Here is a 17,244-nt window from a genome sequence, read left to right as displayed (position 1 = left end):
TTAAGTAAAATAAATTTAAGCACCCACATATTATATGTTTATGTTGATTTGATTATAAATATTGGCCGCAAATAATAGTTTTTACCTTTGTAATCTTTGTGTCATTGGATAGAGTAAAATCTTGAGACAAATTTGGATAAGCATTATTAAAGGACAATGATTATAAAGGTAGTTAATGTACTAGCTTTGCTGGATTAAACCCAAAAAACGGTAAACGTGGTTTCACTTTATCGTGTAATTATGAATTTTTGTCCTATTTTAATTTATAATGGAATTTAAGAAGTAAAAAAAAATGAAAATCAAAGCTACGTTAAATATATTAAATTATTTTTAATTTTATATATGTCATGTAAAATTAAAATCAAAGAATTGTTAAAAAGAAAAAAGATGGTTTTTTTAATCAAATTAAAAAGAACAGTATAACAAACAAATTTAAACAAATTCTTCAACAAAAATAAAAATAAAAATTACACAAGACAAAAGTCGTTAACCACAAAAATAATAAAGATAAATTCCAAATAAAGAAAGAAAAACATAAAAACTAATTGTGGATTAAAATGATTATCATCGATCCGCTGTCCACAAATCACAAATCGATTATTCTCTCCTAAAGATGAAAATTATATCATACATAATTAATTTGAGAATAGTAAGATTATATACAGAAACAACATTTAAATTATAGATTTACAGTAGCATCTTTTTGTTTAGATATTTTGAAGACTATTTCTTACCTATTAGACATTTAACTTATGTTCAATATATGTATCTATCAAAGGTTAAAAACCTTATCACAATAAATCATCAAAATAAAAAATCATCAATTTTAATTTTTTTATCTTTTACTATTAAAGGAAAATAAATAAATTTTCTACAAACTTAATAATTTTTCATTGAATTATATGCTATATAATTCAAATTAATCCGATCAATAAAAAGTTTGTGTCTCTTAATCCATTTTATGTAACACAAGAAAAATAATTCACATTTATATAAGGGTCCTAAAAGTAGCTAGACTATCATTAATTCTATATTTATTAATTCATCACAAGAAAAAAACAAAAAAAAAAAAAGAAGAGAAAAAGATATGTTAATATTATATAAACTAAAAGGGCATTATGGGAAATATAAATAATAATCATCATCACGCGCGTTTTAAAGTCTCTCAACGTAAAAAAAAATGTCAGAAGGAGACCAGTTGCCTGAAACAACACTCTGCTCTTTTGCCTCTTCCAATTGAATTTTCATTTTTTTCTCTATCGGCAAATTCCAAACACGGTCTTAACCAGATTCCTTCCTTTTTTGTTGCTTCTCAACGTGCCTAGATCCTTCTTCATCACGCTTTGTTAACTGCTTTACTCAAGGTACAACAATGGAGGAATGAATATGCACTTTACAGTTTTTCGCCTGAAAATTTACGTTTTTCTGAGTATACTTTTTACTTTTTCGCACTAGTTTTTGATCTGTACTGAAATTTATCTTTTGTACTAATCATTATGTTGTTTTCATTTGATTTGTTGTTTGGAACATTTATTTGTAGATTTTCCTTTTTGGCTGCTGGTGGAATAAGCTTAGTCGTAAGTTGAAATTGTCAATTTTTCCAGCGTGTTTTGACCAAATCTGGATTTTTGAACTTATGCGTATACGATGCTCTGTTCCGAAAATATATTTGTGAAAACTGAAAATTGTGTATTGTATTGCAGTTTATTGTCTCGGTTGGAGAATTAGTGGGAGGCATGCTAGAGTATTTTTTTAAGCTTTGAGCTGGATGACACTTTTGCACTTGTGGTTTCATATGTTAATTTTAATTAGCAAGCAAGGCTAATCAAAGCATGTTTTTGTTTTCTTCTCGAATTTGGTTAATTTTTGTACTCATGAAAATGGAGATTGTTTTAGGATTAAAATTTTGTTTATTATTTTTCTGGACTCTTGTATTGGGATGAAATTAGTCCGAATGGAGGTAAATTGGTATTGAGGATTCATATGGTTGATCTTGACCAGTTTGGGATTGTTGGAAGTTGTTGTAGTTAACTTTTTATTTTTCATCCTGACTTTTTGGTTGCAGAAGTTAACTACTTTTAATTTCTTACAGGTATTTCTCAATGGGACCAATGCTTAGGTAGCTGAGAATTGAGGAACACGGAAGAGATGGAGAAGGAGTCATCTGGATTAATTATAGGCATCTCAATTGGAGTGGTGATAGGAGTGCTTTTAGCTATAGCTGCATTTTTCTGCTTTAGGAGGTACCATAGGAGACGTCCTCAGATAGGGAATAGCAGTTCTAGGAGGGCTGCCACTGTTCCTATTCGTGCAAATGGTGTAGATACATGTACAGTATTATCAGACTCCTCAATTGGTACTGAGTCACCAAAGTCTATCCAGAATGGCATGTCATTTTGGTTAGGGAGCGTCAGGAAGTCCAATGTGGTTTCTGCATCCGGTATTCTCGAGTACTCCTACAAGTATGTATCTTTGATAAAATGGAAAGAGTATTGCAACTTCTTAGTTTGGTCTACAATCTACTGCTCTCTCATTGTTTTTGAAAAGGGATGATGAACTTGGCTAAGACTATTATTTTATCATTGGAGAGATTGTTTAAAATCAGTATTTTTATACTATTATAGTTGTTACGATCACTGGAAGTAGAATACAATATAAGGATCTTACGAAATCCAAACTTCCACTTTTATTCAGAACTTGCCGAAGAAGAAATGATCCATTTTTTTGTCTCTTTATCAAAGAAATTGCCTTTAGACCATACAACTTCAAAGGTCGTCCATCCACTGTCAGGCTACTATTAGATTTTCTCAAATCAGAATCCTGAACAATGTACTGTTTGGACGTCGGGCAAAACTAGGAACATTCTCTAGTAGCAAGACTTTGCATCTTCGTCTCATGGCAATATCCTATTATAATGTGTCTGATTCATTACTTTGCTGCATGTATTGCAATTCCGTTCATACTATTTAACATAAATTGCAGTCTTCAATAAATAGACCTTGCATCTTAGGGCCATGAGTGCATGACTACATGCTGTAATGCTTTTGATTCTTAATTGAGATGATGATCATTTACTACTCATGGGCAGGGATTTGCAGAGAGCAACCTACAACTTCACCACATTGATTGGTCAAGGGGCCTATGGTCCTGTTTATAAAGCTCAGATGTCTACTGGTGAGACGGTTGCTGTCAAAGTGCTTGCAACTGATTCTAAACAAGGGGAGAAAGAATTCCAAACAGAGGTACTCTAAACATTACAGAAGAATTCTTTTCAAGACGATATCACGTGTGTTTGACAAGTCAACTTGTTCAAACATTTGTTGTAAATTTTGACAACCTTTAGTAATGTGTGGCAACCATCTCGAGCAAGCTCTAAGTTAACATATGGAAAGGCCAGTTCACCAAACAACCAGTTGATAAAATATGGTGTAGTTGTGGAAAATGCTAAATAAATTTACTTACTTTTTGTGCATCGTAAAAATGTTTACCTTAAATCATGAGCATCACTTAGACAACATGGCAGTGGTACAAGGCCAAGTGATCTTTAACAAAAACATCTGGTTTTCAGATCAAAAGAGAAGGGTATATTAACTTCAACTCCCCTCATATTTTGATTCTGTTGCTGGTGAGGTGCTTGCAACTGATCATAAGCAAATGGGGACAGAAAAATTGGTGTACCCTCCAAACATGAACAATGCTTTCTCTAAATTTCATAGCACGCGAAAAAAGATTTAGGCAAATCCTAGCATTTGTGAGTTAATATTTAACAAAACTTTTCATCCAATAGGCTTCTAGATATGATATGAGCCTCATCCTTTTATTTGTATTTTGTGCTAAACTGTATGTTTTATGCTGTAATAGCTGAACTACATTGTATGATGTAAATGTTTTTCTAAAACTAAATTAACTTCCAGCTTATTTTGTTTCCACAGGTCATGTTACTGGGAAGGCTACACCACAGAAACCTAGTGAATTTAGTTGGATACTGCGCAGAGAAGGGTCAGCATATGCTTATCTACGTTTACATGAGCCGAGGCAGTTTAGCTTCTCACTTGTACGGTATGCTGTTGAGAACTCTGTTTGATTATTTTTGTGGCAAGAGAAAAAGATTTCTTATAGAGGCAGTTTTGATCAAGGCATTTTCTTGCAACATTCTTAAATTTTAAAACATTTCTCTGATTGCATGATGCCGAGGTTACCAAATATTGCATGCCTATATATGTGTACTTTTCACCTCAATTATGTTCATTGAGTAACATATATCAGTCATCCATCAATCAAGGCAACAATTTCAAGAAGCCAATTTGTAGTAAATGGAACTATATTTATATGGGTAAACTAGATTAGTCTGTTAAGAAGTTTACTGCCACCAAAAGCAAGTTTTGGATGTAGTCAGTCTCGTGCTAACCCACTGTGTGTCCTAGCAGTGTAGATTTGAGCTCCTTTCTGAACAATATTTCTCCATTCATGATTTCCTCCATTTGTATGCCCTTCAGCGCCAACTATTTGATCAGTTTATAGCAAGGCTCCCTACTGTCCAGTTTAGCGCTGCTGGTTCTTAACACTGGTACACTGAATGCTAGGGATTGTTTATGTGACTATTAGAAGATATCCCACCTCCTCAAATTGGAAATTATCTTTGTGTTCTGTGAGATGAGATTCATGATACATTGACATTTGTATTTTGACTAGCATATGTACTCATGCAATCAAAGTTTTCATAGAAATGTAAAACATGGTAGTGTAGCCAGATATTTGCATCCAGGATAACCTCTCACATGCATGATAATATGTTAGTATTTTAACAATGGAACTACATTGACAGATGAAAAGCTTGAACCATTGCGCTGGGAGTTGAGAGTTCAAATTGCTCTGGATGTGGCTAGGGGCTTAGAGTATCTTCATGACGGGGTAATCTTATCCCGTAATTCACATTTAATTGCTGACACATGATTAATAACCAGTCTCTCTTCGGTATCAAGGATCCTTGAAATAAGTATGAAATCCATTCACATACAAATACATTTTGGGGGGAACTCAATTTCTGAATCATGTGTGTCCTAGTGGAAACTCTCCTGCTACCGTATATTGCTGATTCACTCACCTCTTTCTTCTTTGTTATTTCCTTTTTCAGGCAGTTCCTCCAGTTGTACACCGGGATATTAAATCATCCAATATTTTGTTGGATCAGTCAATGAGTGCCAGGGTATGTTTCTTTTTTTTCTCTCCAAAGTAAAGTAGACGAAATAGGTTTCTTTGGTTTGATAATAAATGAAATGGCAGACTTTGAGGTGGTCATACTGAAGATTATGACCATCCTGAGTTTATCATAATGAAAATGTAGACACCATTTTGGTCTAATGGTACTAAGCATAACTTGCAATCTTGGGTTTAATACACAGGTTGCTGATTTTGGGCTGTCAAGGGAAGAAATGGTCAGTAAACATGTATCCAATATCCGTGGAACATTCGGATATCTTGATCCTGAATATATATCAACTAGGTCCTTCACTAAGAAAAGCGATGTTTACAGCTTTGGGGTCTTACTATTTGAACTTATTGCTGGTAAAAACCCTCTTCAGGGGCTTATCGAGTATATTGAACTAGTAAGATCTCTCTCTCTCTCTCTCCTCATTATGTGATGTGAAACTTTTTTTTTTTTTTTGTGAAAAAAGATATGGTGAGAACCAAGGGTCCATAACTTCTTGAGCATATAGCTTTATGAGATTGCTTACGCCTTTGTTATAGTGTCTTTGCACAATCTTTTGTCTTCCCTGGTTGTACTTGGATGACTTCATCATATGTATGCTGTATAGTGCCACTACTCCTAACTTTAGGCACACATATATAGAGAGCACTGATAACGAGTAACTTTCGAAACCTCTCCACTCCTCCCCTCTTCCCCTACAACCTCTTTTATTGTCCATATGTTTCTGAAGCCTTTTCAGTGATATAGAAACTAAGCAGATATGATTGATGATTGTAGGCAGCCATGACTACAGATGGAAAAGGCGGATGGGAGGAAATTGCAGATTCCCGTCTTGATGGGAAGTATGATCTGCAAGAACTTAATGATGTTGCAGCACTTGCATACAAATGTGTGAATCGTGCCCCGAAGAAACGGCCTTCCATGAGGGACACTGTGCAGGTTCTGTCAAGGATACTCAAGTCTAGACACGAAAGAAAGCGCCACAAGCGGTCTTTATCTGCAACAGCAGAGGAGATTACCATCAATGTTGAACAGCTAGATCATCGGAGTCCAATCTCTGGACATCGACGTGTGGAATCTATAGATAGTACAGCTGACTCATATGAAGTTTAACTCAGTTCTTCCATTTGTTTATTTTTTGTTTCATCTTGTAAAATTGGTCAGGTTGTTAGGTTCTTTATTTACAAAACACACTTTTGTCTTGGTGAGTTCGTTTGGGATACGTAGGGGTATGTTATAGTCCGAGTGTATGATAGCCTTTGTTCCCAATTTTGTTCAAGTTTTTGTAAATTTGCGTGGAAGGTTAATGAATGGTAGAAAATGGGGAAAATCCCAGATCAGCCTTTTTCACTTCATATCATCTTCTACGTTAATATCCTATTCAATCTAATTTTATTAAAAAAAACCAAGTTTTTTTATTTTTTATTTTTAGGGGAATGAAAAATGGGAGACTTATCAATCGATCCTCACTAGTAAAGTAAAATCCTAATAGTCAATCGATTGAGCAACTTCCCCGATTTTGTTTCAATATATATATTTGTTCAATTCACCATTTATCTGTTTTGTCAAACTATAAAACTTGATAATTTTTCCCTTTTAAAATTAATAGGATTATTCCCCAATAGCTGAAAAGGGCTTTATAATTGGGCCGTACTCGACCCGTTGAAGGTCCAATTGAGTTGGATCGGGTATCTGGACACAGGGATAGAGAGAGAAGAAGGAGGAGGTTCTGGTTTTTATTATCCTATCCAAAAACTCAGCTCAGCTCAGTGTTGTTTCTTCCTTCACAAAAGGATTTTGCAGAAGGTTTTGAGCAATGGCGGCTCTGCAGAGCTCCTTTACTGGTCTCTCCATCTCCTCCACCTCTTTCTTCGGCCAACGCTTCTCTCCTCCTCTCTCCCTTCCTCTGGTATGCTTTCTCATAACTTCCACTATTTGGTTTTCAAAATGAATTTTCTCAAATGTCGTTTTTTTTTGTTTCTATAACTGTGTCATCTGGTCCAACTTGCTCACAACTCGACTAATTACATAGGATACCTGCTACCTCTCGCCAGAATTGAATTGTGTTGCGAGTAACTTTCTCCATCGAGTCTAACACAAATGCGAAGAAATAAAGTAGTGTATTGTGATTTGAACCAACACCTCATAGTTGTCCACCACTTCATTAACCACTAGGCTATGTCCTGTCTGCTTTATCTCAATTTCAATTGTCCTTGTGAAAGGTCTTTTTTTGAATAATTTGACTTCTATGTATTAGGGATCATAGGACAAAGGTATCTATCTCCATTGTACTATTGATTAGAAATTAATTTTCTATTATTTGATTACAATATATTGTGGACTTTTTCTCGTCTTCGTCACCATTGCTACCTGAATCCTTTCTCATATCATATGTTTTTTCGCCATTATAAGTTTTGATTGCTTGTTTGGTACGAAGGAATATGTTTTCCACGGAAAATTATTTCCTAGAAATGTTTTCCTGGAAAACAAGTGTGGAACTTACTAATTTTCTAGTCTTTATATAGTAACTAAGTTAGATAATATTGTCCCAAGAACATTTATATGTTATATATGCAACAAAATACTATGGAGGTACCCTTTGGGATGGCCCAATGGTTTGGGCTTGGGACTTCCATGTTGGAGGTCTAAAGTTCGAAATCCCTTGCCAACGAAAGCAAGGGGTTTGCCTTCTGGGTCGAGCTCGTCGCACCGGGCTTGCCTAGTGCGGGTTACCTCTCCTATGTGGTTTGCGAGCTATTGCATTGGAGCGGGAGTTTTACCTTGTGCGCACCCAAAGGGTAGAGGCTGCGGGTTCCCTTGTCATAAAATAAAATAAAAAATACTATGGAGGTGAGATGGGATGGGGAGTGGGGATTTGGGGATGGCTGGAGGTGATATGGTCAAGAAGTGGGAGTTGGAAGGATTGGGTGTGTGCGGAGGAGATGATAAACTTGAAATGCTACTTATCCATCTTGTTTTCCTTACTTCCACTAGGGAAGTCATTTTCTTCATTTTGAACTTGAACTTGTTTTCCTAAAGAAAATATTTTCGGAACATAGGAAAGTTGGAACTACATACCAAACACAGTGTATTTCTAGCTGCAAGGGAATAATTTGATATATAAGGACATCTACAATTTGCTGCAGTAGTTCCTCAAAAGGTCTTCAAAAAGTCAAGTATATTAAGAATATGCTAATTGGTTAACTTAAACTTACCCCCTCTGTTGCAATTGATGGTCTTCCAAGTTCCAACATAGGATGAATCCTGTATTTGACTTTAGGGTTCGAAATTTTAATATTTGGTCGTATTTAGCAATTTCTTAATACATATATAGGGTTTTGAAAGAAAGCTACTGGGTTCTGCTAAACCCATATTATACATATGCCTCTGTGTTCCTCGATAATATAAATCGTTCTCATATTATAGTTATCTGTTAAACATGTTTACTATGAGGGATCACAAACAATGGTGAATTTGTTGTTAGTGCCTATATAATCACAAGTTATTGGAAGCAAATACGGAATGAGATCTGTTTCCAGAAAATGCACTTGCTTGTTATTCGGTCAACACTCTTTGGATGTATATCATGCCTTACACATTTGTCGCTTTTTGTTGTGTCTACTGTAAAATTGGATAATCTTTAGCCACTTTAATGACGATCTCCATATGATGCCGTGCAGGTTAAATCAACAGAAGGTCCATGTTTGATTACAGCAAAGGTTGGTATCTTGATTCATTTTTTTGGTCCTTTAGTATGTGTGTCCGAGAATAGACATTTGCCGCAACTACTTTTATAGGGTTGCTGTTATGTGGTCATGCATTTCTTTTATAACATGATGTAATGAAGGAAGTGCTCAAACTAACTCGTCAACAGCTTTTAAAAATGGCCACCAAATGTTTGTATTGCTAATCTTCGGGACTAATTCTTATGAGTATGATATTCTTTTAGCTGAAACAACAGTTTCTGAGAATTGTGAATAGAATTAGCTTTATCATTGAATAAGAGCTTCTTTTTTATGTCTATTTTGCAGCTTAAGCGATGGGAGCGTAAAGAATGTAAGCCAAACAGTCTTCCAGTACTACACAAAATGCATGTAAGGCTGGGTGATACTGTAAAGGTAATATCCGGCCATGACAAAGGTAAAATCGGAGAGATCACCGAGATCATCAAGCACAACAGCAAAGTAGTAGTAAAAGAGGTGAACTTGAAAACCAAGCATGTGAAAAGTCGGAGTGAGGAGGAACCAGGCCAGATAGTCAAGGTTTTATCTCGACTTCTCTCTTCTCTAACTCACCTGAAAATTGTTATCTTGAGCTTTACATTTCGTTGTGGCTAGCATTGAATTCATCTTTGCCCTACCAAGAAAGAAAAATTTGTATTAACATTTCAGATTGAAACTCCTCAACTTGTTTGGACTGAGACATAGTTGTTGTTGTTGTTGTTTCAGATTGAAGCTCCTATTCACAGCTCAAACGTGATGCTTTACTCAAAAGAGCAGAAGGTAACCAGTCGGGTGGGCCACAAAACGTTAGACAATGGAAAAAGAGTCCGGTACCTCATTAAAACTGGGGAAATCATCGATAGTGCAGAGAACTGGAAGAAAGCAGTCAAAGAGAAGGGGAAAACAACAGAAGCAGTAGCTGCTGCTTCCTAGGAGATCCACTGGTCTGTAAATTCTAGTTCGATTTTGCTAATTTTGAAATATTATGATTCTGTTATCACCTTCACCTTTTTAAATCAGTAACAGAAGATTTTATATTAAAGTACATTTTACTCAAATTCTGTTTGCCTGTCTATTTAGTACAAGTTTTCAAGTTCCAAGTATTTCAATTTTCAAATTAGAACCCAACAAGAAGTGTTCAAAAAAGTACTAGTATTTGTCATCTTCATCATTTTCTTCTCCACCTTCAACACCACTCCCTCAGTCGTCACCACTGATATTCTTGCTTGTCGTCTTCACTCAACCTTATATTCTTCCATTGATTCTTCCAGTACTCATTACGTACTAGAGTTGGATGATGAATGGGTCGAGGACAATGATCTTCATGTGCTTTATAATTCGGGTTCTTGTCCATTTATTGATGATTCTTTCAACTGTTTCAAGAATGTGGATGTATGTCATGACTCATGATACAGATTATCTCAGGCTTAGATAGAAGCAACATGGTTTGAAGGATCAAAATCATAGGGACCAAAGTCGCTATCCTCCACCCGTCCCCCACCCCAAAACAAAGAAAAAGAAGGAAAGGTTGAAGCAGAGGAACAGTCTAAATCAGCATTAATGAAATGCCAACTGAAATATTCCCCAATTGCAGTTGAATTCAGTTTTCTGAACACAAATAGACAAGTGTCTTTTCTATCAAAATCAGATGCATAGATACGTAATGAGTTGGCATTGCCATGCAACATTTATTAACAGATAGCTACTGTTCAAAACCAAACCACCAACGAAATGATCAACGAGAGAGATGTGGTGTGATAGATAAGAATCTCGATTCGAGTTCTCAGTAAGAGCGTTTCCTCCTTTGAATAGAACTCAAGCATGTTTATATCGAACTTCAGATGATTATACAAAAAATAAAAACCATACTAACTCAAATATAAAAATGAATCTCTTATGCTCACTCACAATTTTAATAGAAAAAGATATCGTACTATAAAAAATACTTTTAATACATATTAAAAGGTGTCCTTAGAACTTGTTATCTTAAGCGGAGGGAAAAATTCAAAATTTAAAATTTAAGAGTTAACAAAAGAAATAATATCACCTAAAATAAAATTGGGTACCACTTTTTTTCAGGTCATATTAAAAGCAAGAGGAAAAAGTTGGTCCCTTTTTTGACTTATCTCATGAATCTAGTTCATTTCTCTGAACAGCAGTAGTGATAAATTAAGGAAAAAAAAATGTGCAGAGAATAAGAAAAAGAGGATCACAACATTTTTCTAGCAACATTAATAGTAGGTCTAATAAGACACAGATAATATAGTCTGCCAAAAGAAACATAGACAATGACTTATTATCTCATTTATTTATGTCTTCTAGCATTTTATGAAGCATATAGCAGTACTAACTTGAGGGACCACATTTTGGTTGCTGCAAGTGGATTTCATTGAGTTGATGATATAACAAAAACACACCCGGTTTGAAGAGGACAGAATATACGTAGATTATACGAGGACAATTATTACTTCATATTTGAATGTCATACTACGATTACACTCTCTAGAGATATTGTCTCACCTATGTCGGATCCTTTAAAAATGCACTACTTTTGAATGATCTGACAATATTTGGGAGGATTAGACACGCGTCCAACAACATTTTTAAAGAGTCTGAACAACATAGGTGCCGGAAGCATAGCTTACAAACTTCTTAAGCCTTAGCAACCATTTGGTTTTGAAGTCACAAGTGTCTAGTCCAAAACTGCCCAGATTTGTGATCATGGATTCATTCTAAAAACTGAAATGGTCCCAAATCTATAGTTGTCTATATTACTATGTATAATAAACGGTATTCTGTTACACCTATACATCATACATGTACGAACTCAACCAAAAATCATCAGAGACACAGAAAAAGGTAGTCGACAAGTGAGGCTTACTCAAGTGGTTGAGCACATCTATCATCAACCAGTAGATTGAGGGTTAATCGAGTCCCATTGGAGGGTACGTGGGAGCACAATTAATCCTCCTGGGGATGGGATGGTTTGGTTTGAATAAAAAGGGGTAGTCACACCCCACAAAGTCAACAAAAAACTATCAATGAAACTTTTGGATCATCTAGCTTTGCCAAATTTTGGTAAATAACAGATACAGAATTTGGACTCCAAGAACCAAAAATTCCTGCAGAACATGTCGAAAAGAAAAGCCTATACGTGACGCAGAATCTCATTACTAATTTAAACATTCAGCAATGTCTTTTTTTCCCCTTAGGCTTTGCAGATTACCACAAAACAAGGAAGAAGAGCCTTTGGATTAAGCAAGTAAAGCTCCTCTATGTTCGAGTACACGCCAACCTTACCTGCCAAAGAATCGAACCCAGTTTGGCCAGCCATTTCTTGAATGTTCTCTAATGGCCTATGCACTCGACCTGCAACTACTCTGCAGACAATCAATGCTTTTCTTAAGGATGGATCATCTTCACTCATCTCGATGCATTCATAAGCACTTCCACTCGTGGAGGTGGTGAAGACGCCAATCCCACCTTTGAGTTCCTTCTTCGTGGAGAAACCGTTTCTGATAATTCGACAGACGCAGCATTTATCAGATATACAGAGACAGCAGGATCCGTTCATGCCAAGGCCGCAAGCCAAAGTAGTTCCATAGAACCTTAAAAGTTCATTTCCATCAGCTATACATCGAGGATGTTTCTTAGGGAGCTTACTTGCTTTGCTTTTCACCATCTCCCTATATTCTTCAAACCGAGCCAGAGTTTTTTGTGTGTTGTGAACTTTCAAGACCCTTTCAATCCGTCCAACTTGGCTCTCGGATTTTAACCAGCTTGAGCGACAGATTATTTCTACAATCTTCCTTGAAGAATCACCCTCCAAAAGTTCACTCACTGTCCATTTGAGCAAAAAACAACAAGCTAAGAAGCCTTTCAAAGAATTAAATCAACAAGTACAGAAAATGAATACAATAATAACAAATACAATTACGACATCTCAATCCCAAGCAAATCGGGACCAACATGCCTAGGTGAGCTTGTCCAAACACATTCTGTATATGAGGATTCATCCTAATTTGACATATAGGGTGATGGGAAGCAAAATTTTTCTCTCATCCAGCAGTGCAATGCAGGCATAGATATCTACGCATAATGCGCAGAGAATTTCACAGTTAGAATTTCATGATTTCTTTTGCTTCACCTCCCTACACCACCAATCCACCAAAGCTAATCAATTTTGGAAGAAATTACTGATATCATCTCACCTTGAAGCAAATTTCAAACAAATTGACTGAAAAAGGACAATATTTCTAACACTAAAGACAAAGACAAGAAGTTCCAATTCCTAAGCAATGAGGGCTCAGAAGCTGCAAATGTACAATCTTGTGATGTAGGCTACACACACATAAGCAAAAAAAAGAAAAGGGGGTGGGGTGGTGGGAGGGGAAGAAAGAACATAAAGCAAAGCAAGTACCTCTTTTCAGGAAATCTCATAGGTTGACTATCTAAACTTTCACTTTATTAGTGCGAGTTCGAATCAGGATACAGTTAACTAATCCATTGCGATAAATTATTTCTCACCTTGTAATCCACTACCCACTTTCCCACCCCAATTTTTATATTAATATTAAAAAAGTACTTTTTTTCAGACAAAGAGCACGAAAAAGGAAATAAGCTATAGTGTAAGCAAGAAAGCATGGATTTAGGAACAGGAATGATGAAAAAAGCAAAAAGGCAAGATTTTTTTACCAGCATGCTTAGAAAGATGATGCTCTTCAAGAGCTTCCCATTTCCCAAATTGCTCTCCACACTTATGACATGTGACCCCAGAAGAAGTTCCATTAACATCATTATCAAGTGAATACCTAGTTTTAGAAGCAAAACTACTAGTATGCCCTTCTTTATCAACAAGAAAAGATGCACTCCTCCTTGTAGGAGTGTTCCTACAACCAGAATTGAAATAATGCATTGTAGGGTGCCCTCCTGGACCTGGTGTACCAGGCCTTAAAGTACCCACAAAAGTTGAACCACCATTAGTACTCACCCCACCCCCAACCCCACTACCCCCATTACCACTTTCTTGAAATCCATTAAAACTAGTGATTTTCAGCTCACATCTTGAATTACTCAGAATAACTTCATGAGTTATTGGATTAAGAAACTCACTACTACCAATAGATCTTGGACTACAACTAGGGGGTTTATCCAAATGTCTTTTACTTCCATGGATTACATCTTTGAGATTTGCTATAGACCTTGAACAACCAGACCTTCCTCCTCCTTTTTTAGTCAAAATTGTGCTTAACTCTTTTCTTGTTTTTGGGTCATGAACATCTGATGGCCCTGATTTACAATGCAAAGATCTCTTTAAAGAAAACCAAACTGCTGGCATATTCTTCTTCTCCCCCATTTTCAAGAATCTATCTTTTCAACCCTTCAATATACTAAAAAATGTAACTTTTCTTCTACTTATACTCAGATAACTTTCTAAAAGAAATGAACTTTCCTAAAGTTATCATCTTTTTCTACCCCCATGAAACTCAAAAAAGTTAGTCAAGAAGATATCTTTCTATTCTTGACTGACATTATCTCCTTATGAAAAATGCTTCTTTTTAGCTATCAGAAAACAAACCCCACACAGCATCCTTCAAAATGCCTTGAAAAGATTAATACTTTACACAAATTAAAGTCACTCAAGAAAATCCCAAAAAAAATTAGTAAAAATTATCCCTTGTAAAAATTCCTTTTTTTTAGCTATCAGAAAACAAAAGTGAACACCCATTGCTCTCAAGAAGACAACCCCAAAACAACATTCAAAATGCCAAGAAAAAAAATCAAAGCTTTACAAAAAAAATATTAAAGTCACCCCAGAAAATCTAACTAGAAATCCATGAAGAAGAAGAAAAAAGTTTTAGAGGCAAAAGAGAAAGAAGAGGATATTGTCAATTGAATGAAAAAAAAGCAAGAATCTATTGGGTTATTATTAAAGGAACAAGACAAAAAAAACATGAAGCTTTAAAAATTGGCATGATTATATAAATACACGCTTAAATTTTGATATTTTAGTATTCCTTTTAATTATATTAATTGAATTTTAAGATAATGCATACTTATTAAGGAAAATATTTAAGACATAATTTAAATCAAAGAATAATAGTGAAAAATATAATTAAAATTATGTCTTAAATGTTTTTCTTAATAAGTATGCGGTATATTAAAATTCAATTAATATAATTAGAAGGAATACTTTTTTTGGGCATATTTTTCACTATTATTCTTTGTTAAATTATAAATATACTTTTTAAGTACATTAATTAATCTCTTTGAAAATATCAAACTTTATTAAGGAAAAGGGCACATATAGAAAAAATTTCAAATATTCCTCTTGAACTTTAAACAATTCAAAATATAAACAATTCAATTATTTTGAATGGTAAAAAACCCTCAAAAATTCACTTAATATAGAATAAAAGTATAAGTGAACAATTCAACTTTGAATATGTATATTTATATACCTTAATTCATTTTTACTGTGTCAATTGAACACTTTAATTTTCAAATTAATCATATAAAAATTTATATTACGGTAATGCTTGTATATCCACTAGACACAATAAAAATAAATTAAAATATTTAATTATCGTTTAATATAAATTAAGGTATACAAATATATATTTTTTTAAAGTTTAAGTGTTTATTTATCAACCGAGTTCAATGTTTAAATTAATGAAGACAGTAACATAAACAAATTAAAGGTGCACAAACAGTATAAAAGATTCAGAAAAGACAGGCTAAAAATTGAAAATTCACTCTGACACTTAAAGAGTCACATTCTCACGCACCTCACCTCACATTTTTGAATTTAATGAGAATCACATTTGAATTTATTAATGATATTACTATATAGTATCATAGATGAATAAAATATATTTTTTTGAAAAAATAACAAATAAGGTAATTAATAATATCACAAGTCTCAATAAATTATTTTTCCCTATTTTAATGAATCCAACAACTAATTTTCATGTTAATAGTAAGCTCTCTTGTTATGTCCTTCTAGCAGGTTTAAGGTAAAGGTAGACAAACATACAAGCCCCACAATTTTATTGTTAGTATTCTTGTCAAGTTTTTTTTTTTTTTTTTGAGAATGCAACACAAATAGATAATTTTTTAAATAAAATAAGATCATTTATTGCACCTAAAGAGAAAAGGTACAGCATTCTAGAGCACAGTGACATTAATTTTCCAGATTTTTGCTTGCGAATTTCAAATGATCAAACATTAAAAAATGAAATATTTATTATTTTTTCGAAAAATTAAATTGTTCCATATAATTGATATTTGCATTGTGAAACTGAGTTTTATATATGTGTGATTGTTTGCAGGTGCTTTAGATGGCTGGGAATCTTAAAAAATGCCTATTATTGCTTAAAAAATGAGGCCATCAAATTAAAGGGCCTAAGACTACTACTTCCTTTTTTTAGGCTTGTTGAGCTGATAATAAGTTAGTTATTTAAAATATGTCATCTCGTTTCATTATATTGTAAAACTTCAATTATGTTCAAAGGGCTATTAAAGCCAAATATCAAGGATAAAATTACCCGCAAAAAAATCTTTTGTTCAAATTCAAAACTCATCATAATCCTCTTCCTTTTTTTTTTTGGCTACTAACACATCATAATCCTTTTTTATTTTGGAAACAAACACATCACATTCCTTTTGTTTTTGGCAACAAACTCATCATAATCCTTAAAATTGATTAAATGTGTTACCATTATCTTTATCCACCATTGATTTGCTCTTCCATTCAACGGTGTACAAGTTCAATCCTCTTGATTGTCTTTTCATTGGCTGGATTATAACTCCCGTGGGCTATAAATACCAAGTCAATTTGCTTTAGAAACTCATAAACACACAAAACAATTCAATTCTTCTGCTTCATTTCTCTCTCGTTTCTATCTATCAAAAAGCAAAACTTGTTTTTTTGATATATATGTCAAGTTTCTAGGGTTTGTGATTACTAAATTTAACATATGTGTGATTATTTGTAGGTACTTGATTACTAAAAATCTTTATGAATGAAAAATTTAGTCAATGAAGAAGCTGTACTATATATAAAAACTTTTATTGTTGCTCTTGATTTTTTTTTTAGCCAAATGTATGTTTTGATATCTAGTTGTGTTTATGATCTGCTACTCAACTTGTGTATTATTAGCCAAAAGGAAAAATAATATGGACCATATCTACTCTTTTTGCAAGTACAAAAATAACAACATATTTAATGTAATTTCACAAGTGGAGTCTGAAAAAGTCTGAATATACATAAATTTTATTCCTATATCTTGAAAGGTAAAAAACTATTACTCT

At 34.2% G+C, this 17,244-nt stretch overlaps 3 protein-coding genes across 4 annotated transcripts; 2 read left to right on the top strand and 1 right to left on the bottom strand.

Annotated features, from left to right (window-relative positions):
• The first annotated feature begins 1,174 nt into the window (after positions 1-1,174).
• LOC102605911 (probable leucine-rich repeat receptor-like serine/threonine-protein kinase At5g15730) lies at positions 1,175-6,564 on the top strand. 2 transcript variants are annotated; one of them, XM_015314706.1, is made up of 9 exons: positions 1,175-1,364; positions 1,541-1,577; positions 2,093-2,462; positions 3,089-3,242; positions 3,933-4,059; positions 4,826-4,911; positions 5,135-5,206; positions 5,403-5,606; positions 5,987-6,564. In XM_015314706.1, exons 3-9 carry the CDS (start codon positions 2,149-2,151, stop codon positions 6,320-6,322), a joined length of 1,293 nt encoding a protein of 430 aa, XP_015170192.1. In that variant the 5' UTR covers positions 1,175-1,364; positions 1,541-1,577; positions 2,093-2,148; the 3' UTR covers positions 6,323-6,564. The 2 variants fall into 2 exon arrangements, with proteins under 2 accessions (XP_015170192.1, XP_006360104.1); XM_006360042.2 differs by lacking the exon at positions 1,541-1,577.
• Positions 6,565-6,916: 352 nt separating this feature from the next.
• Positions 6,917-9,989, top strand: LOC102605576 (50S ribosomal protein L24, chloroplastic). The gene is made up of 4 exons (XM_006360041.1): positions 6,917-7,118; positions 8,890-8,928; positions 9,241-9,471; positions 9,658-9,989. The coding sequence occupies exons 1-4, from the start codon at positions 7,026-7,028 to the stop codon at positions 9,862-9,864; spliced, it is 570 nt and encodes a 189-aa protein (XP_006360103.1). The 5' UTR covers positions 6,917-7,025; the 3' UTR covers positions 9,865-9,989.
• A 1,980-nt stretch (positions 9,990-11,969) lies between these two features.
• On the bottom strand, positions 11,970-14,779 carry LOC102605244 (uncharacterized). Its single transcript, XM_006360040.2, has 2 exons — positions 13,627-14,779; positions 11,970-12,771 (listed from the first exon to the last, which is right to left on the bottom strand). The coding sequence occupies exons 1-2, from the start codon at positions 14,285-14,287 to the stop codon at positions 12,140-12,142; spliced, it is 1,293 nt and encodes a 430-aa protein (XP_006360102.1). The 5' UTR covers positions 14,288-14,779; the 3' UTR covers positions 11,970-12,139.
• Positions 14,780-17,244: the final 2,465 nt, after the last annotated feature.

This window comes from Solanum tuberosum, unplaced genomic scaffold (assembly GCF_000226075.1).
Source record: "Solanum tuberosum cultivar DM 1-3 516 R44 unplaced genomic scaffold, SolTub_3.0 scf00302, whole genome shotgun sequence".
NCBI classification, from domain to species: domain Eukaryota; kingdom Viridiplantae; phylum Streptophyta; class Magnoliopsida; order Solanales; family Solanaceae; genus Solanum; species Solanum tuberosum.
The sequence above is the reverse complement of the archived record's forward strand: the minus strand, read 5'-3'. Positions and strand labels throughout refer to the sequence as shown.